Source organism: Eptatretus burgeri, chromosome 9 (assembly GCF_056783735.1).
Source record: "Eptatretus burgeri isolate ZD-2024b chromosome 9, Ebu_testis_v1, whole genome shotgun sequence".
NCBI classification, from domain to species: domain Eukaryota; kingdom Metazoa; phylum Chordata; class Myxini; order Myxiniformes; family Myxinidae; genus Eptatretus; species Eptatretus burgeri.
Genome location: NC_140969.1, coordinates 60,140,632 through 60,165,795, shown reverse-complemented (window position 1 = coordinate 60,165,795; position 25,164 = coordinate 60,140,632). Strand labels below are relative to the sequence as shown.

General features: G+C 41.6%; 1 protein-coding gene across 10 annotated transcripts in view; it reads right to left on the bottom strand.

The window, feature by feature from the left end:
- The window catches only part of LOC147020180 (forkhead box protein P1-B-like), a 737,853-nt gene that overhangs the window by 183,651 nt on the left and 529,038 nt on the right, over window positions 1-25,164 (bottom strand). For all 10 annotated transcript variants that reach the window (XM_085895286.1, XM_085895292.1, XM_085895291.1 and 7 more), the window contains 4 exons: window positions 24,060-24,360; window positions 23,326-23,433; window positions 20,483-20,570; window positions 417-500 (listed from right to left, as the gene is read on the bottom strand). In XM_085895286.1, the coding sequence (XP_085751412.1) occupies window positions 417-500; window positions 20,483-20,570; window positions 23,326-23,433; window positions 24,060-24,360 (581 nt within the window). The remainder of the gene's footprint in view (window positions 1-416; window positions 501-20,482; window positions 20,571-23,325; window positions 23,434-24,059; window positions 24,361-25,164) is intronic.

The following is a 25,164-nucleotide window of genomic DNA, read 5'->3' as shown; positions in this document are numbered from 1 at the left end:
TTAAGATTTGGCGGAAACATGAATTTTTTAAAATCGGCCCATGCTAAAAGATACGGATTTTCGCGATTTTCAGGAATTTTTCCTGACCTTGACCTTTGACCTTGACATGCCAAAAGTTAGAGGGTTCTATTCTGGTGGCCAATAAGTCAATTGGTGAAGTTCCATGACATTCCGACTCGAAATGCAACCTGTAGAGCGAGACGTACACACAAACAAACAAACTGAACCAACCAACATACTTGACAAAATCGTAGATTTCGTCAAGTAACAAACAAACAAACAGAGGGCGGAAGTCATCAATATACTTAAGAAATCTTTAGATTTCGTAAGTAATAAATAAAATAAGATAAATCCAAACCATCTTTGAGATGAAGTTATCAGGGAGGTTGCAACAACTTTAATGTAAGTATATTCACCGGCTGTGGCGTAGGTTTTGGTTCTGTTGGGCGCATGTGCAGGTGAGCCATCATAGCTGTGAGTCGTTCCCGTTCCTTGGAAAGCTGTTTGGACGAAGGCAGAATAAGAATTAATATAGCCACAGCTTTTACATGAAATACATCAAGAGCAAATCTCAGATGAAGAATAATTGAAACATCTTGAAGTTATAAGGTTACCCAAGCCCTCTTCTTTTAAAACCCCACTGAAAGTCCTGAAATAATTATTAAAATACAAAAAAATTCACATGTTGCCAAAATTTCAATGAGCTTCGATCGTACACAGTGGATAGGAAAGTCCCACAAGTTACTAAGCTTTACACACCCAGAGGAGGATGGTGGGGGGGGGGGGTGGTCAGTGGAGCCAACATCATTGCTTTGATGTGGAATAATCAATCTCTTTGAATGTAAGTTCAGAAGTGAATTTTGGAATGTTTGTCAATACAGTACTAGACTAAGAAAGGATCTTTCAAGTTCTGTGTTTGTACTCCTATTTTGCACCAATTTCCTTTAAGTTGTCACACAGGGAATGGTTGCCAAAGGAATGGTTATATGGAAAATATAGGTTACAGGGAAAATGTAGGTTACATGGACATCAGGAAAATATAACATATGTGTAAGTACATTGGGAATAGTCAAACTGGGAATGGTTTTACATGAAAAAATACATATTTAGTCCATCATCCTTCCTGATAACTCCTTCCCATGTTCTTCCCGTATCCATTTGCATCTCAATTAGACTTCCTTTCTTCTGTGTTACTTAAATAAGTAATTTGCTCTTTCAAAAAAAAAAACCTTTTCAACGACATTTTAAAATGATTAATCTCCTTTTTCTCTTCGAAACAAACTCATGACCTGTCCACTTCTTCTTCTTCTTCACACCATATCTATTCCAATACCAGATGATGTGCAAGACCGCTCATCCTGATCTTATAGTACTACTTTACCTTACTCCATGCTTTTAATGACTCTCCTTTTCAATCTGGAAGCAATATCTGCCTTCATTTGACAGAATTAGGGATCAACAAGAAAATCCTAGTCTCCAGTGAATATAAAATATATATATATATATATATATATATATATATATATATATATATATATATATATATATATATATATATATATATACATATCTTATCTAATATATAAAGCTCATTCTAACCATTCAGTGACTAATAAACTCACTGATTGACTGACTGATTGATATTAATGTTCGGTACCTTGCATGTGACGTAGAAAGCTGAAATTTTGCGTGCCGATGGACATCGAAGCCAACACACGGGAAAAAATTACAGAACTGTCGGAAAGGACCCATAAATGAAAATATAAATAAATGAAAAAAAAATTGAAAAATAAATGCAGGTGAGTGACTGGAGACAATGGGGATGTGCAAGCATACCCTGCTAGTACACTAATAAATGTCAGTGTGTGTCTGTCAGTCAGTCCATCTGTCCATATCCTCCATAACTTCAAAACCATGAAAGCTCGTGGCCCCAAACTTTGCAGGCATACTAAGGGAACTCCATGGTAGTGCAGGAGTGAAAATTGGGTGTTTGGCTTAATTTAAACACCACTTTTAAAGATAATTAACGACCTTATTTAATTATCCTTTATCAAGGCTCATCCTTGGGCACCTTATTTTCCCTCGCTGGGGTCTTAATTCACCATTTTTTTTGGCCTGCTCAACAATGTCTCGACTTGGAACAGGCCACAATGGTTTCTGAACAATAATGCTTTTTTGTTTTTCACTTTCCTCACTCATATCATGAAATGCCTGATCATCATTCCTACAAATTGCTGGATACATTGCAATGTTTATAAACGTCCAAAGATTCCAGTGTTCGTGCCTTTATTTCATTTCCAAACATACCATAACCCTAGAATCTCTTAAACTGAGTTGAATTTCAAACTTCAAACTCCGGAATTGAACTTATTAGCAGTACTCACTGCTACAAAAGTGTTAATTTGTCCAATTCGGACATTGCTTAACATTCCGGGCGTCTCTGGGTGCATGGTGTTTTATGACCGATCGGCAATCGTGAATTGCTTGCCAAGCCAGCCAGCCGTTCCTTATCAAGCGTTTGGATGGAGTGCTTTTTCGAGGGCTTAAGCCACTTGACGAGCGCTCATCAAGCTGCTTGGTTGATCATTTCAAAGCCACAAGAGTTGGAACTAGAATTAGAAATTAGAACCACTAGAATTAGAACACAATAATTAGAACATTTCAAAGCTACTAGAATTACATTACAAGAATGTAAGACTCGTTGCTTCACTGACAGGAAAACCAATCTTTGCATAATTGCTTTAAAAAATAATAGAAGAAAAATTAACTTTCACCCTTTAAAAATCGTGCAAATAAATTACTAAAATATCATCTACATTTTTTCATATTCTTTTCTCACCTGTGTTGCAAGTAGAGTGACCTGCTTTGTGATGCTATAAAAGAGGGAGTATAATCAGCACTTTCTGAATCTAATCTATATGGGAAACAGGATTGAATGAGACTCATCGTATTTTAAGTGAAGACGATGAAGGAATAAGAGATTTTGTTTTAATGTTAATTGAAACTCGCCCATTTATCCTCCCCTTACTCAGCTATATCATACTGTTTGCATATTGATAAAAAAATATGGTGATCAGAGCACATGTCGGTGGTTACATCAGAGTTATGGTTGATTAATGGTACCCCCTGTAGTACATTGTTGCCGGCCGGAAACACACAGGCAGGAACGGACGGATGGAGGGACAGACACAGGCACACTGAGACTGAGCTACTTTTATATTATAGAGAAGATGGTGATGCATGGCAAAAGTACTCTTACTTTCAATATGCACACATTGGTGGGACAGACGTTTCAGGCCCCATGCCTCTTAAGTTTGGCCCCGAGGTGCCATGTGGTGCCTCGGGAGGTGCACTGAAAATGTGCAATTTTTTTTTTACAGGACATTGCTTTATTACAATTTTTGTGTGATCTGCTTTCATTATTATCCACCCGTTACTTAGACAGAGATGCATATAAAAACTAGAAGGGCACTTGGTAGAGCACGTACCACTGCTACGCAATGCCTGATCCATGAGAACATATTGGGCCCAATACATTTTTGAAATATCCTGTTGCATATCGTATTTGGCCCTATATATTTGGTTTCCCAATTCAGTGAAGCAATATGTAAATCTTGTTCAAATTTAAAGTCAATCGGATGAAAAATGACGATTTTATAAATTTGACCTCAAGATGACCTTTGACCTTGGACTTCAAAATCAAAAGGCTTCTCAGTTGAGATTACCTCCACAAATTGGTGGTTTCATGAAGATCGGTTTTAAATTGTGACCTGTCGGCAATTGACAGACAAACAAACGGACAATAACTAACAGATAGACAGAATAACAAAATCGACTGACCAACATCCTTGAAAAATCTCTGATTTTGCAAGTGACAAACAGACAGAAAGGGGTGAAAACATAACCTCCATCACCTTCAGTGGTGGAGGTAAATATTGTCCATCAACCTCGTGTTCAGAGTTCTGCCATTTGTTTCGAGTTGTGAAAAGCTTTGACTGACATTTTGTGTTGTTTGTGGCTTCATATACTGTATTTTTTAAAATTGAATTTCACCAATTTCCCACTTGAATTCCTCTTTAAAAGAACCCCATTTAACGGTAAATCTTTGTATTTGTCATTTTTATGTACTTTGTATGTACATTTGCACGTGTGTGGGTGTGTATGTGTGTATATATATATATATATATATATATATATATATATATATATATATATATATATATATATATAAATATATATATTAGGGTGCTTCATAATAGGGGGTAAATAATAAAAGTATGAATATTCAAGCTCCCTGGGTGAGCCTTTGTTCCATTTGACAGTAGAAACAAACACACCAAATATGGAGCAGATTGGAGGATGTTTAGGGGTTCCTCAAGTTGGCAAAATATTGTTGAAATTTGCCAAACTGTAACTGACAACTTGCGTCGAATGTGCACAGCCCAGTACACTTCACAATTAATATGGTTGTTTGATACTTTCATTGGAATTTACATATCTTTCTTTTTCAGATTGTGTCATGGCAACTGCAAGCACCACAAGGAGTTCTTTGTCAGTATGGTTGGGTGGCAAACCTACAGCATATATTCACTGTGCTGGCTTGCCAACTAACGGAGCAGTTCTGTGCAATTTCTTATACCACCACACGGAGCATGGAAGTAGTATTAAGGAAAGTGCAAAACGGACCATTGAGACTGTTTCGGCATTTTGGGAAAAGGCCCGGATTCCCATCCAGCAACTGGCCAAATGTCAGGAAAGGGTGATGAAGCTTTACCATCTATATCAAGAGCTGAAAAAGAATCGTCAAAAACCACAGCAGTCATATAGGATGAAAGAAGAGTTTTTCCAAGGAGACCCAGATGAGCTTTTTGACATTGCAGTGCAAAATGCCCTCTCCATAATGGACAATGAAGAGGACATTGTGCCAACTTGAGGAACCCCTAAATATCATGGAATTTTGTTCATTTTTGACCTATAAGTTATTATGGGGTATTGGAAGAAAAGCAAAATCAGGGAGTAGCAAAAATCAAACTTTCATTTTTTTGGAACACAACATAAATATATATATATATATATATATATATATATATATATGTATATATATATATATATATATATATATATGTATATATATATATATATATATATATATATATATATATATATATATATATATGTATATATATATATATATATATCGTTATGGATTTTAGAATCCGGTCGGATGAATGCATCCACACATCCAGGTCCTCAGACAGTTATTTCCTTTAATGAATGTTCAGATGAGCCCCATCCCCATGTCTAATGGGATCTTAAATGTGGTGCCTTGAGAAGGATAAAGTTTAGATCCCCTCTCTTATGGGAAGCTTTTTTTTTCTTTACGACACACATGTTCACACACATTTCTTTCACGAGTTCTGAAGCCCACCCTCGTTTTACCTCAGCAGCATTCTTTCGCGAGCTCCGACGCCCGCCTTTTTTGAGAGCGCACAGGTCGTCATGGTAACCGTGCCCCAGTGGAGTGGAGTGAGCTTGGGACGGACGGCATCCCGTAGAGACGCCCCGAAGATATAAAAAGACGTTCTGTGAGGAGAGAGTTCTGTGAGGAGAGGAAAAAGCGAAAGAGGGACGTTCTGAAGCGAGAGAGACGTTCTGTGAGGAGATACGATTTGAGAGTGGGGAAAAAGCGAAAGCGATACATTCTGAAGAAGAAAGATATGTTCTGAGATAATAAAAAAGCATGAACGAAAGAGGTACAAGAGAGAAGCGAGCAAGAAGCGGGTGTAAAGCACAAAAGAGAAGAAGGAAGCACGCGTGTGGGTGTCTGGCCAGCGCCAACAGCGAGACAGTTCGTCCTGCTCACAGCTTCGGCAAGCGAGCGTGTGGACTGGTGTTCAAGGCTGCCCTGCGAGAGGTTGTACGACAAAGCTGGGTGCTGGCGACAAACGTGACATGCACGGACGCATTTCAGAACGTTTTTGCTTCACGGATGACTTTCTGGTGAGTGAGGCGATTTTCTCCCCTCCCCTCCACCTGAATGATCCGTTCGGTACCCTTGTCTCTGTTTAGCTGTAAGTCAACCCCCGTTAAGCTTCTGCTCTTTGTCTCTTTCCTGGCATTTTGATTGATTTTTCTTTGAAATTCATTCTTTATTTACCTCAGCAAATAAACGATTCTTTTTATTTATTTATTTTATTATTAATAAATTATTTGTCGATTTCCAACCTGTTTGTCCTTTCCTTCATTGGTCCAGCATTGTCTGAACCGAGATAGACTGGGAGGTAATTACCACAGATTTGACCAAAAATAGTCGGCACGCACCAGCGGTTAAAATGCTCGGCTGCTCTAATTAAAATCTAATCAGATAACATTGGTGCTTTGCCGAGGGCACGCTCCCCGCTCAGGTAACCACATGACCTCCAGTTAAACGGAATAATTAGACGGCGGACACTGGAACTCGTGGTTGACTGGGTGGCGTTTGTGGTTTTAAAACAACCCACCATACCACAACGTTAATTGTGAGTGGTGGCACCAGGCCTGGCTCTATCGAGGACAACCGGGGATTAATCCCCCTGAGTGACAAGCTGGTGTCTCGGTACCCGTCACCGCAACAAAATATATAAATAAATGAATAAATATATATATATATATATATATATATATATATATATATATATATGTGTGTGTGTGTGTGTGTGTGTGTGTGTGTGTGTGTGTGTGTGTGTGTGTGTGTGTGTGTGTGTGTGTGTGTACACGTTTTATGTGTAAATAAATATATATATATATATATATATATCTATATATATATATATATATATATATATATATATATATATATATATATATATATATATATATATACATATACTGAAACGTAAAAGAAACCACCTTTTAAAGAATCAAATATCAACAATAACACTGCGTGTAGTAAATGTGTGACCTTATTTGTGGACAATAGTGTCCTCACTGTCAGACAATATGGTCACGGATGGTCACTTGAACCTTCAATGGTCACTTCATAGCACAGCTGTTGAACAGCCGTTTTGACTGTCAGTGATTAGCCAAGGGGTACGGGATGATTTTAATGAGCTGCACGTGATGTCTTGATATTGGCTTTAAAAAGGCCAGTGCAAAATGGGCATTTCAATCAACATGCCACGATTGTCAAGGGACCAATGGTAGTGTGCCTTGGGCATACTGCAAGGCGGATTGGGCTACCGTGAGGTGGCAAGTCGCCTTGGCTGTTCGCAACAGACGATATCGGCCATGGTGGACAGAGACACCCTCCACAACTCTGCAGATGACAGACCTCAATCAGGGAGGCCAAGAGTCACCACTGCAAGGCAGGACAGGCAGATGGTCCTAAGTCAGATGGCTTCAGACATTGAGGACTGAGTGGGACAGAATCCAGCAGCAATCCATCCAAAGACTGGTAGGCAGTATGTGCCGACAATGCACTGCCTGTATCCAAAACAATGGTGGCCACACAGGCTATTGAAAGGGGACTGACATTGCACCCTGTGCTGTTCTGTACTGCAGAACAAACTTATGAGATGGTGTATCTTGGTCAAAAACTTGACATGTCATCAATAAAATGCCAATGCTTCAATTAGCAATTGTTGGTTTGTTTTATTTTGAACTGTTACAATTTTATTACATTTCAAACAAGTGGAAAGTTTCTTTTGCATATATATATATATATATATATATATATATATATATATATATATATATATATATATATATATATATATATATATATATATATATATATTTACGGTTGTGGAAATTCACAGAACACCATTCAGGTTCCCCAGAGATGTCGATAAGTGTGTGTTTCAGGTTAGATTCCCCCATCGATGTATAAGGGATCTTGTTCGCATGCCGGGCTGTGAATCTTTGAGGTCGCCGTTATTCTTTTCTGTCTTTTATTTTCAACAACATCTCAACAATGCCATCAACTCCACAACACCGCCATCTTCTCGACAGCGCCATCAACATTGTGACACCATCACTCCCTCCTCAGCGACAGCGGCAAAATGCCGTTGACATGGACACGCCGCGTCACATTGGAGGCCACATTCCACCGTCCCTGTGCAAACAAGCCGCGCAGCGGCTGATTTGCATATTCGGATCAAGATGAGCTCTGCGTCGGAAAGGACTGGCCAATCAGAACGTCTGTGTGCAAACAGCCGTGAAACGGCTGATTTGCATATTCGGATCAAGATGAGGTCTGCCTTGGAAAGGACTGGCCAATCAGAAATGGGGTTTCCACCAGGGGTGAAAGGGCAGAGGTGAAAGTAGGCGGAGCCAGCCTCGAGTGAAGGTTCGAAGGGCGGGCACCCCCACCCGATAAAAAGGGCGGAGTCGCGTCCCAAGAGCCAGTTGGAGTTGAGTGCCAAGAGCCAGTTGGAGTTGGGCGGGATCGAGACGCAACGGGAGAAGTCAAGTGGTTCAGTTCCATGGGGCAGTTGAGCGTGAAGAGTCGGGGTCGAGCAAGCGGCACGAGCGGCGCTGAGGAGTGAACGGGTCCTGAAAGAGCATCAACTCTAAGAAAGCAAGGCCCGTTCGCTCCTCCGAAGCGTCGTCGGCAAGGCCCGATCGACCAGGCCGCGGGGAAGACCAAGCGACCCAGGAGAGCCGCCCGCGAAGCTGCTCAAGCCGCTCAAGTGACTGGAGCATTTTGCGACGCCCCAGGTGGAACAGAGACACAGGGGTCGCCGACCCGAAGACCGTCGAGTCGCCACCAAGGGGGCGGCCAGGTAACCAGCCCGGTCTCTTGGAGTCCTTCGGTCATCCCGGCTCTGAGTAACATTAAAGGCTCACAAGCCCTATTTATTTTCCTTGGGTTTTGTATGGAAGTCTGTGGCGCCTTGTCTCATTAAGTAGAATTTCTGGTTAAGTGCATGATTGCGTGTACATTATCGCATGGATCTCGGCTGTAGGCTTTTTGCTCGTGTCTTGTCCCCATCCCCCCCTCCAATTGATCGCTTGCTTGTTGCTCGTGTAATGTCCCCATCTCCCCATACATTGACTGCCACTATGCGTTTGGGGAATTAACTGGCTATTAAAGCCAATAAAAGTGATAATCTGGTCTGACGGAACTTGGCGATTTAAAACCGCTCGGCAAAACGCACACGGGACGAGCACACGTAACGGCTCGTTCCGTACAAGTTCCCGTCGAGGTATAAACTCTTGGGATTTCTGTCCGCGCGAATAGTTAGGTATATCGACAATTCGGCGATTAACCCTGTAGCGCGTGGACAGAAAATTGACAAGTTTATGGTGCATTAAGAGGCACCCGTAACTAGTTTCCGGGGTTGTCCGGAAAGCTACGACTAGATTCCGGCCTTCGGTGAGCGCGCAACCACATTTGATTGAAGCGGTCATGCGAATGCCGACGCCGGTGGAAATCTGTAACAATATGTATATATATATATATTACCACAACGAAAATTGAAACAGGCCCCGTTGTGTGCATCTTTGGTTGTGATCTCCATATGTGGGTTTCAGGAGGTGGAACGGGGTTCTCCCAGGTCTCAAAAGTAGCGACCTCTGTTTCAGTAAAGGATCACGATTAATGGACCAATTTGGGAAGTTTTCTTGATCTCAAAGTTTTGATCCGAGAGCTCTTTTGAGGATCGTCATCGAGCCTCGGGCAGCTTCCAACTTCAGTTTGTTTGTGGTAATATTCCCAGGGATTGTTTATTAGAGTCTGTGAGGTTCTTCTTCATCATGCCTGTTGCTAAGGTTTGTCAGATTGAGACTAAATTTTCATCATGTTGAGCGCCTACTCATGTGGAATGTTTTAGTCATAATAATGATGTCATAGGTCACGTGATGTGGCAGCCATGTTGGAAAAACAGAAAAAATTTGGACCTCTGCATCTCCGAAACCACACCAAGGAAAAAATTGAAACTTGGCACATGGCAAGTTCTCTTCATGAGGAATAAGTGTTTTTTATAATGTGTCATAGGTGCCTTTATTATGACATCATAATTGTATATGTAGAACGCTACATCTGATCAGTAGGAATATTTTTGAGGGTCGTCAAGGGATAAAATGGTCCACAGGAAAAAAATTTATGATGTCATCGGTCACGTGATTCGGCAGCCATATTGCTCTGAAAAAAACCTTCAAAAATGTCCTTCTCAAAAATGGCTCAACGGACAGAGGCAAAACCTTGCACGTAAGCCCGCCTATCCATGAGGAACAAAGAGTTCACACATTTGACATCATAGGTCACATGGTTTGGCAGCCATGTTGGATTTACCCAAAAACCTATAAAAAAATCTTCTTCTCCAGAACGGCTGAACACATCAATGGGAAACCACACAAATGTTCCCCAAGCCTTGGGTATACAAGTTTTTTTTTAAAGAATAATTGATTGGTCACATGGTTTGGCAGCCATTTTGGATTGAAGAAAATATTAAATAATGTTATCTCCAGAACCGCTTTGAAGTGAATCTTCACAATTATGATATAGTTGTGATGCGGAATACATGTTCTAATTTTCAACTTGATCGGCGCACGGTCTGGCAGCCAGAATTTTAAATTTTTTTGATCTGGGTTCTTGTTTTTTGTTTTTTTTTGATATGTATATTTTTTGAATAAGGTTAACTTGGAAGAGCTTTGAGGGAAGAGAAGGGTTTGGGTTTGACGGAAGAGAAGTAGCAGCTGAAATGCAAATCCAATCCAGGTTCCTTCTGATGACTTCATCTTTGCTTTTTGCTTGTTTGGGTTCCTTCTGATTACTTCAATGCAGGATTCTACCTATTTGGTCTTCCATTTGATTTGAAGTGAATTAATTTTAATCACATTGTAAATTCAATTGAATAATAATAAATGTCATGGGCCAGAGTCAGGTGGCCAATCAAAGTGGGGTTGCATCAAAGCGGGACGTCTTGGTTCCCGGTCATCATCGCCAGCAGTTATAAAGTGGCAGTTCTAATTATGTCTGTTATTAATTATGTAACACACCAGAACACAAACACCGCACAAAACAAATCTTGGTGAGCGTCTGCAATCTCTGATTGCTCCTTTTGTTGTTCTCTTTGCTAACCCCACATCCTCCACTCACCTTTCTCTCCCCCCCCCACCCCCAACCCCTTAATATTTCCATCAGAAAAGCGACGGGTTGTATTTGCTATTGTGTATGTACATATATATTGGCGGCTCTGCAAAGCCCGCACTCCTCAGAGGCAATAGCACCTGACATATAGTGATCCCGAGATGGTTGTTTTATTAGTATTCGTTTAGTTAGCCCTTTCCACATGTTTAGTGGGTAAATGGGACAAGATGCATTGTGTAAGGATTTTAGCAAGATCTTCAAGATTATAGCAAGCAAGCTTTTAGCAAGCCTGGTGTTGGCTTAGTGGTTAGGGTGGCAGCCTGGAATCTTAGGGTTCTGAGTTCAGCCCCATTGGGCCACTAAATTAATACACCAGGAGGTTGACTCAGCCTGTCATCCTTCCTAGGTCAGCAAAATGAGTACCACTGCACTGGTAAGGGGGACACTGCTTCAGTTGCATAGCCACGTCCCAACCAATGAAGAGAGAAAGAGAAAAAGAGAGAAAGAGAGAAAGAGAGAAAGAGAGAAAGAGAGAAAGAGAGAAAGAGAGAAAGAGAGAAAGAGAGAAAGAGAGAAAGAGAGAAAGAGAGAAAGAGAGAAAGAGAGAAAGAGAGAAAGAGAGAAAGAGAGAAAGAGAGAAAGAGAGAAAGAGAGAAAGAGAGAAAGAGAGAAAGAGAGAAAGAGAGAAAGAGAGAAAGAGAGAAAGAGAGAAAGAGAGAAAGAGAGAAAGAGAGAAAGAGAGAAAGAGAGAAAGAGAGAAAGAGAGAAAGAGAGAGAGAGAGAGAGAGAGAGAGAGAGAGAGAGAGAGAGAGAGAGAGAGAGAGAGAGAGAGAGAGAGAGAGAGAGAGAGAGAGAGAGAGAGAGAGAGAGAGAGAGAGAGAGAGAGAGAGAGAGAGAGAGAGAGAGAGAGAGAGAGAGAGAGAGAGAGAGAGAGAGAGAGAGAGAGAGAGAGAGAGAGAGAGAGAGAGAGAGAGAGAGAGAGAGAGAGAGAGAGAGAGAGAGAGAGAGAGAGAGAGAGAGAGAGAGAGAGAGAGAGAGAGAGAGACAGAGACAGAGACAGAGAGAGAGACAGAGACAGAGACAGAGAGAGACACAGAGAGACACAGAGAGACACAGAGAGACACAGAGAGACACAGAGAGACACAGAGAGACACAGAGAGACACAGAGAGACACAGAGAGACACAGAGAGACACAGAGAGACACAGAGAGACAAGAGAGAAAGAGAGAAAGAGAGAGAGAGAGAGAGAGAGAGAGAGAGAGAGAGAGAGAGAGAGAGAGAGAGAGAGAGAGAGAGAGAGAGAGAGAGAGAGAGAGAGAGAGAGAGAGAGAGAGAGAGAGAGAGAGAGAGAGAGAGAGAGAGAGAGAGAGAGAGAGAGAGAGAGAGAGAGAGAGAGAGAGAGAGAGAGAATCTTCAATCCCCTATTCTTTCATTTATTCTATTCATTTTATTTCACACAACCCCACCATGCATGCATGCACGCATGTCAAATCAGTGAGGTTACTCATCAGCAGGAGGAACAAACAGCACCCAGCTCATTTGCATAAGCATGCCATTTCCCTCTTCAAACTGCATGCCACAAACCAACCGATGCCTCATTTCAGACTCACCATGCTCACCACGATGCTACAGCCCTCACCATAATTCTCACACCTTCTAAAAATCCTCACAAACAACCTAAGCTCAGTCTCCTCGCCACAATCACCTCATCTGCTTCAATGCCTTCACCACAAATGCCACAGCACTTCTTCTACCTCACTACAACCACTACAAACTGCCCCAACCATAGTTGGCTCCATGGATGCTCATCACAGTCTCTGAGGATGCCTGGGAAATGATGGACTTTCTGAGCAAGGGTATTTTGGCATGTAACTTGAAGCACAAATATGTGCTGGAGCTCGTTCAATGGCGTTCGGGTAGCCCTGGCACTCCGCTAGATAACAACGCTCAAATGGAGTCCAATGCATGTTCGTGGCTGGGGAGTGCCCCTGAAAACCCTCGACAAATGTAAAATATGGAGCTCTGTCTTATGGCCAGGCTGAGAAGTAACTGAGGCCATTTTCAACTCCAGCATCTGTCGGCTCAGGGTGACGTCTATGCACCAATGGGGGAGCTTGGAAATGTCTACAGGGTCGTTTGATCCACTTTTTGATGACTCCTTCGATCTGGGCTCTATTAAAAGAGAGGAAATCAGGCTTGTTGAGTCTCTTTTGTCAGTCTCTTTCGTCTTGGGTCTTTTTAGTCCTTCGTCCAGAGCCTTTGCTGAGCTAAGCGGCATCCGAGATGAGAGGGCAGGGTAACCAAGCAGGGCGAGCAGGGTGGAGCGAGCTTTGCCGGGGTCATTGCAGGGTCATCAGCACTTAGCTTTGATAGCGTTCAACAGTCATTATCATTAACCAAACACAATTACAGACTTTCTTACATGTGCCCAGTTAAGCTATCTCTCACACATCTTTTTCTCCATCTGTGTCTCATCCACTGTGGACGCATGAACTGAAAGAGCATTACCTTCTGAAGGAGCAGCTGCACTCATGCCCAGAAAACTAAAACGACTAAAAGTAACTATAGTGGGATTAACAGAGGTTCAGTGGACCTGAAGTGGTATTTTAGCAGCCAAATGACATACACACATACATATATACATTTATTCAGGCTGTGATGACAATTTACACAAGAAAGGAGTTGCTATCGGTATGCACCACAATGCCAAGAACACACTCATGACCTGGTCCCCAATTAACAATCGTCCCATCACAGCAAGGTTCAGGCACAGATATGGCAACCTCATAATTATTGAGGTTATGCTCCAACTAACATAGTACAACCTGGTGAGGAGGAAGAATTTTACACCACATTCTACTCATTACTGAACAACACCCCAAGTCGAGATCTCATATTCATCCATGATGACTTTAATGCTGTGGTAGGCACTGATAGATCTGGCTGTGCACCAGTATTCGGCCACATGTGAGAGGAAATTGAAATGACAATTGAGACCGACTAATAGATTTGTCTTGCCTTCAAGCTCGGAATCTGTGGCTCTTACTTCAAACAGAAAGAACATTCACTGCAACACCCGGTACAGCAACAATGGCATAACAAGAAAGGAAATATATTCTATCCTGAACACTCGTATAACTGCAGTGACAAATACTAGAGTTTGCGGAAGTGCTGAATTTGGAAGTACTGACCATCACTTACTTGTAAGTAGCCACAGTTGGCCTTTGCCTTTTAGAAGAGATGTCAATATCTCATCTCCAAAACTGCAAGCACTTTGAAGTTGCGAACCTGTGCTCACAACTTCAGTTCTACCATCAGAAGCTGTCCACTCACCTTGCATCAAATCCAGAAATTTATGCTGATGTTGAATCAAACTGGGGCAATTTATGTGCAGCATATATTCTGCAAAAGCTGTAGTTGGGGTCAGAGAGCACAGATGTTCAGAGTGGATCTCCAATGAGACTCTTGTACTGATAGAAGAATGCAGGAAAGCCAGCATGTCTGACCAACCAAACTGGAAGGGGTTTCAAAGAGAGAAGTGCAGAGCTGTCCGTAGAGACAAGGATGAATTTCTTAAAGTCCAAGTTGAAGCAGCTACTGAAAACAACTGACAGATGTTTGGCATAGTTAAGAAACTGAATCAGAAGTACCTGCACTGCATCTGCCATCCAATTAAGTCTGAGAATTGAAACCTCAAAAGTGAGATGTCTGCTCAACTCCAAGAATGGCAGTAGCGCAACTTCAACCTTCTTTCCTCCACCCCCTCAACCCATCAGACAAACTCACCGCCCTTGCAGAGCATGTATACCTGACAAAGATATCAACACCGAACCACCAACACATGTAGAGATTGAATGTGCCATTCAAAGGTTCAATAATGGGAAGGCTCCAGGATATGTGGAATCGCACCTGAGCTCTTGAAAAATGCCACCTCCAGATTCCAGACATTATTTGGTGACTTCTGGAACCAAGAAACTGTACCAAAACAGTGGGAATCATTCTCTACTTCTCGAAACATAAAGAAACTCAAATAGAGTGCAGCAACTTCAGGAGCATTACTGTCCTGTTGGTTGGAGCCAAAGTATTTGCTTGGATACTCCTAAACAGAGTTCAAGACATGCTGGACAGAAAGAAGAGAAAACAAAATGTGTGTTTCACATGACATAAATCAATAATCGAACAAATCTTCTCCTTGGGTCAGATTGGAGAAAAATGAAGAGTTTGCTCATCCCACATTTGCAGCCTATGTCCAGGACTCTAGATATCAAGACCTTCAACTAAAATCATGACTGCTTGTGCCTATTACTAGAAGCACTAGATATGACAAGGATTGTCAGGCTCACTTGGGATTTCTATACCATGATCAAAAGCTGTATCCATGTTTGAGGGTACTTATTGGACTTCTTTAAACTTATAAATTGGAGTTTGATAAGGTGATGTGCTGGCACCACCACTCTTCCTCCCAGCCGTCGACACTCTTGCTGAATCATTAGACACACTTATTGCCAAACAACAGCTGGGAATTCAGCAGGTATGCTTCCACTCAAGGGCTCAAAGTGAGGTGGCCCAAGACCAATATTCAGTCAACTGGAAATGAAACACTCCAGCCTCCAAGAGCTGTCGACGTCAATCACTCGGTAAACACTGTGACTGAATTTGAATATCTTAGTTCGAGAATAACCTCCATTAGAGACTCCATACTGGAGATCCATCATCGTGCTTCCCTTACTCAGTCAACACTAGCTTAATTCTCTATCACCTGCAAGTGTCCTGCAAAACAATGACTGAAGTTGTGACTGTACAGAGCTCTGATAATCTCGATTTTCTGCTATAGCTGTGAAACCTTGACATCCACTCCCCCAATAAACACACACATCGATGGTTTTGATATGTGAGCAGTGAGACATATCCTGAGAATCCGATGGTAGGACCAAATCACTCATCAAGCAGTCTGCCAAATTGCACAGTTAATTCAGAAGCCACAGCAATTGACCACATACAGCTCCTGTGGCTTGGCTATCTCTGTCGATATTGAGACAGTGATGCAGCAATATCGTTATTCACTGACCCTCCCAATGACTGGAAGTGCCCTAGAGGATGCTGTCACACAAGATGGAAAGATACCATTACACCATTCCACACAGTCACCTGGGACTGTTAGGGACGAGGCTATCGTATCGGCGACTGAAAGGACGGCATGGAGATCTCTCGTGTCTGTGTTAACATTGCAATAGTGATGATGATGATGATGATGATGATGATGATGATGATGATGATGATGATGACGAGTAATAACTTTTATGAGTGCAGCCAACAATGCTCTGCAAGTTTGCTTTTTGTTTGTATGCGTTTCAAAAATGTGGATCCAATATTTTTGGTGATTCTATACTTGCACTACTTCAGTAAAGTTAACATATAGTTATTTACCAAAAAAGTGATACAAACTGAATTGCAAGTAATTTAAAAGAGGTGACAAGACACAAACAATGGATTGCTTGAGTGGGAAGGACACAGAATGTCACCATTTGCAAACGTATTTATCTTTTTCAGTTATTGAATATGATCAGCAATACAATTCCCTCTTAAAAAAGACAAGCATCTGATAGCTAGGCCATAATACTACAATCATTCCACCAATAGGATGCAGAGGATGTAATCTGAATTTTTAACAAGAAGGAATGGTGCTGAGCAGCTTTGGTTAGTCATTCAACAGAAAAATAGCTTGTCCATGCTTCAGTGCCATTTTAAAGCAACAAGAACAGAAACAACACAATGCACTTGCTATACAAGGAATGTATAATCATACAAATAGGAGTGAAGGGGAAGAAGGGAGTGGAGGATTTGAGAGGGTAACCACAGAGTGATCTTCTTGTGTATGGCAGTATGGCTGCCGGGTAGCTATCATTTTGTTGGGACAGCAAGTGGCACTGATGCTGTGTCCCTGCAACAGTACACTGGTACTCATTTCACGAACCTCAGAAGGATGACAGGCTGAGTCAACCCAAACTGGTGTTAATTCAGCGGTTAATGGGGATGGAACTCAGGACCCTAAGATCCTTAGCCAGCCACCCTATCGACTAAACCAATACCAGGCTTCGCAGTGATGTCAGGTTGTGACAAAATTTTAATCTTAAAAAAAAATTTTTTTGAACTTACCTGTAATTATTTCCTCCACATTTGACTGAAGGAAGGTATTTGAGCTGACTGGAGTTAACCCAAGATTAGCAAACATCTCATGGGATGTGAAGGGTAAACACTTAATTCTTTGCCACAAGTGTGTTAGTAGAAGGGATACATGTACAGTGCCTTAGATTAAACGGTGCGACATTGCATTGTCCAAAACATATATTTCATCACGAGTATGATGCTGGGAAATAAATATGACATGATTTTTCACTCGTCCTGGAACAGTTTCATCAACCTTTAAATATGTATCAAAATCATAATTTAGGTTTTTTTTTTTTTAGAGATGAATGTTAAACACACTACTGTCTGTGTAATTAAATAATGACAGAGGAAACAAGTAAAGTGAAAAGCATCCAAAACTGTTCAAATTCAAAGAACACCCAGGAAATGTTCACGAGTGATGCGTTATTGATTGAACTCCTTGTGCGCTGATTAAAAGGTTGTAGATCAATGAGAACATGGATTATTGAGATTGATATGACTCAATAATCCATGTTCTCATTGAACTACGAAGTGATGATAGTTTGGCATGCAGTACTCAAGGCTTGTTTTCGCAAGAGTACATTACCCTGGTTGCTTTGAGTAGCTTGTTCCATCATTCCTTCAGAAGATTGGCACCTCGTAAAATCTTTGGAGAAGTTCAAACGAAACCACCAGCTCCTTGTTACACATCTTTCTCTGCCATTGGAGTCTTGTTAACTCAATTTAACCAACGGCTGGTTGTTGTTTTTTAACCCTCTTTTTTTGCATATTAAACTTTTTCATCCTCTTCGTTATTTTTCTTTATAACTTTGTTTTATTTTTATTTTTAATGCAGTGGCTGCTGGTTGCATCATTGCTGGGAGCATGTCTGTGCGGCTGATGCAGTGCCCTCTGTTTCCATAAAGCTGGTAATCATTTTGCCAACCTTGCAAGGATGACAGGCTGAGTCAACTCACCTGGTGTTATGCCAACATCATGACAGAGGCTCCAACTCAAGACCCTAAGATCTTAAGCCAACCATCTTAACTGTTAAACCAACACCAGACTTCCAGATTGGTAGATTGTCAATATCTGTCTGTCAATCTATTTGTGTCTGACAGACACATAGATAGATGTATAGATAAAGAGCATGGACACACACAAATAGATGTATAGACAGACATATACACAAACACACACACACACACACCAATAAATAGATAGATGTATACACACACACACACACACACACACACATGCACACAATTCACGAGGGACATTAATTTGGTCAGTGAATATACATTTGACAATATCATTCCTGTGGAATTCCCAAGAAAATCCATTTATGTGAATATCTCCTGAAAAACAAACAAAACAAAATATTTAATCAGTAAGTACAGAAGGTAGTTTTTAACTTGCTGCTTTGCAGAACCCTGTTTGGATTTGTTGACTCCTTTGGCTCCAAACTGAAGTTTTTGTAATTATCCTCTGGAAATGAAGCTCATTCATTCAAGAGTGTTCGTCGTTTCTGGAGGAATGGCTATCCTGCTTGATATACAGCCGTACATATATCAGGACAGGAATTGAGACTTTTAGTCAGTGTACCACTGAACAATGACCTACACTTTTCAAAAGTGCTTTGGGATATTTAACATCTACATGCGTGTGCTATCAGATGTGACAGCCCGCTTAACATCCCCTCCAAAGAATGGCACATTCATTGATGTAACTCCCAGCCTACGAAGCACCAGTTTATCGTCTGCCTGGGAATCAAACCCAGACTAAAGAGCTCAAAGGCAAGTTCAATACCTCTGAGTGGAGCATTATATACCGCTCCCAGAAAATCGTCAATAAGCTGGAAACAATTAAGCAGTGAACGTTCTTTTTCTCTTTCTCTCTGCAATACAGAAGTACTCTGTGCAATACAAAGATCATGTACATGTGTGTAAAAGATGAATGACAATCATATCGTAACACCATATAAGGAGGTAGGGGGGGACTTTTGAAGCAATGCTTCTTGAACTTTATCTCAGCATACTAAAGCCATAAACAGTACAAACTTTTGTGGTTCCATTGTCCAGCCAAGTGGTCTGTATTACTCTGAGGCTGAGAGAGCACAGGCACAAATCCAATGCCATATGTTACTTTTTCTGTTGTCATAATATTGTTGTTCATCTTCTAATATATTTAGAAAGTCCTCCATGAGCAACATAGTCATTGTGGACCAAAAAAAACAACTCAAGGCTGTTACTTCAAGCATAACTCTTGATAGCTTATCCATTCAGCATGCAATCAGATACATTCTCGAGCTTGTAAGATTATGGCACCATGACAATAGGAATCACAATTAGAGCCTTTAGGTCTTGCATCAGACACTTATTCTACCGAGGCAACGACACAGGTACACAAGATATGTATTTACAGGCCGACGCACAAAACAAGGTAAAAGTGAAAAAGTTGCATGTGTGTCTTTAACTCCCCCTCGCTCTCCCCACAGAGCCACGGCGGTCAAAAAGTCGGCCCTCTAACAAGGCGGAAGGAGCTGCATTACGCATGCCCTCAGGAGCAAGCGCAAGCGTCTGTGGGTTGCTGTTACACAGCAAAGCGTTCTTCAGTGCCACTGGAGCAGTGTTCCCGACCCCTGGCCTATGGTGCACATGCAGCATCATTACCGCGCTTCCAGGCCTATCGTACAGGCCAGCCACTTCTTTGCGGCAACATTCATCATACCACGAGGCTTTCTGCCACCAGGGACCTTGTGTTTTAGCAGGATTTTAGGTCAGAAAGCACTTCTCACCATCTCTGGTACTTCAAATTTACCGTCTTCATTGGTCTTTCCATTTCTGCAAAGCCTGCAGTGTTCTGTTGCATATTGATAAGGGTACAGCCAACACACTTCTCATCTCCCCTCAAATTCCCCAGACTTGCTTCCCCCCCCCTTACTCTACCTCTTTTAAAAGTACACCATTTCACTGCGAGAGAAAAATATTCAGCAAATTCTACAGCAGCGGGAAGGATAAATTCTGTGGCACTTGTATGGAGAAATACATCTGAGAAAAGCAGGATATTAGCATGCCCTCAGCAATCCAGCTGAAGAACGTGGCAATTAATAAGGCCCTGCGGCACAGAATCCTTTAGGCGAGTGGCGGTGCAGAGCTCAGGGCTCATGAGAGGACAAGGGATCTACTGGCACACACATGACAACTCTCACACAGTCCCAGAATTTTATCGTGAATTGTAGTTCAGACTACATTCAACAACGCACCTGAAGCTCCAACTGCTGCACAACCTGCATCTGTACGCGGCACTGTGCTGTGCTTCGATCATCCAGAGTGTGCTCCAGGTTGAGATGCCTATACAACATGAAGCAGGCACAGAAAGATACGCTGTTGCAAGGCCACGAAACTCACTGTGTGGTTTGAAAATGGGCCTATTCTTTAAGTGCCATATTCTGCAACAGCTTGGATGCAGCATGTCCATTTAAAAATTCTCCCCATTTCCCTTGGGATCTGATGAAACTGTCATCAAATTCTCATCAAATATCATAAGACATGCATTGGAAAATTTTTGTAAGAGTTGCTTGCTCATATAAATGCAGAAATTATCAAATCCGGTGAATGCTGTCACAAGTGACCCAGAATATATAAGTACCATCTCGTGGCAGTCATAATAAAAGCAGAAACAAAAGACAAAACATAATTCATGTTTTGGACAAAGGAGGAAATAATTCAGTGCTTGTTAATTTCAGAATATTACATGTCGAAACAAAATCAATTCCACCACTTTTGATACTTGCATGCACTCACAAAGTCCGAACCATCAGTGATCCTGAAATTTAAAGCCTAAAATCACAGAGCATTCAAGCCTGAGACTGGCCTGTGCTGCTCCATTTGCATCTCAATACTGAGGAAAATTCCGGTTGCTGGGCTCCATGAAGGTTCAGGCTGCAGCCCGTCATGCCAATTAAAAGATCAGTGGAAGTTTGCAGTAAATGGAGGGGGAAATTGGCCTGGCAGGGAAAAACAAGGCAGGCGTGTACTCGCCCGATGAGCACCATGCTCGCATGCACCTCCTGTGTCGTGTTCACTTGGTTTGGTGCAAAAGGAATCTGGGCTTCGGCCTATACTCCCTGGATGAGGACAGCTCGTTAGCTGCTTCATTAGATGATGCCGGTAATACAGCCGAGAACTCTATCAGGCAATAAAGCCAGTTAGTATTAAGTCCTTTGGCAAAGCCTCAACTTTTGTCTCCTGCACAATCGGGTGTTCTGGTATTCATGGTGTGCTCTGAAGGAGTCATTTTATAAACTAGGACACCATCGTTTTATTGAAAATGATTCGTACTGCTTAATATTGCAAAGCAATGCTGGGCCGAATTTGCAGTATTTACAGTCCATACAAAACGGTGGAGCATTTTTGATCACACCAAATGATGTTCTCAATGTTGGCCTCCATAGGTTGTGAATAACATCCGAAACGTATCTTCTGGAAAGTCCAATTTTGAATTAAAAGGATTCGTGAAACACCTGAGATAAAGATTGGTGTCTTGCATCTTTCTCTATAAGTGTGAATGCCTGCCCTCTCACCGTCCTTCAGGCCCATATTCTACGGACAAGGCCGAGTCATAAACATCAGTTTGAAGAGGGGAAAGGAAAAAATAGACTGCAAAAAATGTCACAGCTGTCTGACCCTTGGCGACCCTGCCGCAGGTGTTTGCCGCAGGTCTGCCTACGGCCAGACGTGATTCTGCCATGCTAATTGCCACATTTCTTGTGGAATTCAGAGCCTCTTGACACAGTAGGCCCGGTCAAGGAGAGCACTCGATTAACCATTGCCGGTAATCTGCTGGTGACACTCGTCTCTGGAGCTTATTTAAGGCCTGGCCTATCTGTGACTGTTGCTGCTTATTTCTCCATATGACTTGTATCTGTTTGCTCCGTGGGCTACCCGATGCAGGCCAGCTAGTGTTGTTTAAAGCTTGAAAAAAAAAAAAAAACCAAACTCAAAAGAGCATATTGAGACAGGGAAAGATTTAAAGGGCCTTTTTGTAACAGCAGACAAAAATCTGATGTATTTTCTTGGGCAGTGCATTTCTTAGTGATGCGCAGAAAATGCAAACCAAGGCAAGTTCAATCAGTCAGTCAAATTCCTGAATTATAAACGCAATTACACGCGATTATTTCACACCGGGACAGCGATAACTCTTCCCCGTTTTATATTTCTGAGGCCTTCTGCAGGTTTAGTACCGGCAGTGTAGCATGGGGCGGCTGCAGTGTATATATCTTGTGATTTATACCGGCAGGAGTCACGATAAAAGCTGCGGAACCTTACGCCACGCCGGGGATTGGCTGATTTTTATCTCTTCTTGCGAATTACTCCTTGATAATGCAAATGCAGGCAGGGTTTCATTAATCATGTAATCAGACTTGCGGCAGAACGAGCTTTCAAATATCCCTTTCATTTCAGCAGTGGCTTCATTATGGCCCGCTAATGCATTTAATATATTAAAAAGTCATAAATTACGAGGCCAGGCCTGCAATGACCATACTTGCATACCGCTGCCAATGTTGCACTCATTCTGGATGTCTGGGTGGCAAGAACCTAAAATGGCTGTGCACATACTGTATGTCGGTGCGTATGCAAAGCATGGCCTCGTTCTCTGTTTGATAGTCAGGTTTACCAGATTGGTGCAGCTTATTTCATTCAGCAGTCTCCAGAGAGAAGAAAAAGAAAACCCTTAATAACGCTTACAATTGCAATAAAATATTGAAAGCTGCATCTCGTAATTTACGGTTTAAAAATGCAGACGTACATTGAAAATTAATTTATGGCTTATTGCGCAGTGTCTGCCATTTGCACGGGATCCTCTCGTCAAAGAAATTCTTTCTTTAGCACTAAATAATGCATCGTGGTCCTGATGATGTGCAGTTATATTTATTTTCCTCCTTTCTTTCTTCATAAATATTTAGCTTTGGCAAGTCACAATTTGACTGCTCTCCAAAAAGGCTCGTGTCATTTTGGATTATTCCAGTGTATGGGCAAAAATAAAGACATAGGGAAGGCAGATAGAGTGGAGGGCCAGCTGGGAGGTGCTTTCTGTGGAACTCACTTCAGAAAGACGGACAAGTCATCGCATACAGTTTCACACCCTGGCCACTTGCATACGCCATGCCCGTAAAGAGCATGGGATCCATCCACATGCTCATCTGTGGATGAGCTGTTGGCAAGAAAACCATGAAGCATTTTAGTCATTGGAAAGTATTATGGAAATGATATTATAAACAGTCATGTATTTTACCTGATATGATTGGGAAATATTGATAATAATCAATTAAACTATACTGTTTGTATTGAATGTGATACAATATTCAAAGTAAAAGACAATAATTTTATTGCATTTGTTTAGAAAATCGAATCGCTTCTGCTTGTACTATCAATATGACTTCCCTTTCTAGGGAATTAAATGCAGGAGGCCATTATGCCCATCAAGCCTGCACAATGGTTGCCAACCTATGGTCGTTTAAACATGCTCTATCCTTTTTTTACATGCTGAGCATCAAGCAAGGAAGCAACACATACCATTTTAAAAGTTTTTTGTACAACTCGGCTGGAGTCAGGTTTGGACCGCCAACCTCCCAGACTCAGAGCGGACACTCTATCACATGCCGAGTCTGGTGAGCCAGATGAGTTAAGAAACTATTTTCAATGTAGAATTAACTTGATAATTTAATGTGCAAGTAATTTTACTGGATGCACAATGTATGACAATTGAAGTTCCACAACACAGCCAACCCCACAATGTCCTCCGCACCCAAATCTTGGAATTGGTGGATCAAGCCTCACCTATCTCTGCGTGGTGTGTGGCCCCTGGTCTGCCCATTCATCAGCGTGGTTGCATGTGGGATCGGTGGAGAAAGCTTGGTCGTGGAGAAGGGTGTGGAGGATGACAGATCAAGACCACCATTTTTTGAAGCCGATGGTATTGACGAGTCATCGACTGAAACATGACACCGTACTCCAGAACCTCCACTGTTACTGTTATTGATGCCACCCACACTATTTCTTCCAACGACCGCCACAGTTCCCACAGATATTGAACTTCCTGCATCTTTCCAGAGCTGCTGCCGATCTGACGAGTCGAGACCTGCAACAGAATGTGTACGAATGTATAGACTTGGTATTCAAATAACAGTGACCCATTGAACTGGGATCTCAAAACCCAAGATTCGAGTTAATACAATAATCTGTTTTTAAGAAGTCAGGTGTTGTGTTCAAAGACCTTGCAGCATCAAAAAAAAAAGACCCCAGAACTTAGCATTAACACCATTGCTTAGCAGAATGATCATTCCAACCACGTATATTTACGAGTGCTGCCTGCAGAAGTGGAATATCAGATTTAAATAAGAAATGTATCACTCTCGGGATTGAATGAATCTTGAAGAAAGGATAAAACATTATTGAGTGATTATTTCTATATTTTTAATATCACCTGAGGTCAAGAGAAATACATTTTCCATTTCAGAGCAACAAACAGTCCCACAGGCGGTTGTTTAGTTAGATGGAAAGCTTTTATTTTATTTCTATTTATCAGGCAAAATAAAAAAACAACTTTCCTTTGATAAACATCAAGCTCATATGCTCCGTGCTAAATAAAAAGGTAGAATGCTTGGGATAGACAGAAAATGATCGCACCCCACTTTCCCTTCTTTGTACCCAAGCCTTCATCCTCCAATCACCTGCTCTCCATTCTATATCCATCTCTTTGTGCTCATATGCATTCAACACTGATATGTTCCTGCAGTACCCTTTCATTCCCACTTATTCCAAATGGAGTCGTACCTAAACTGCATCAGTAACATTTTGATTTCCCATTTGTGAGTTATTTTTTCTTTTTTCCCACCTAACTGGTTTCTTTGCTATTCTCATATATGCAACGTTTTTATGTCCA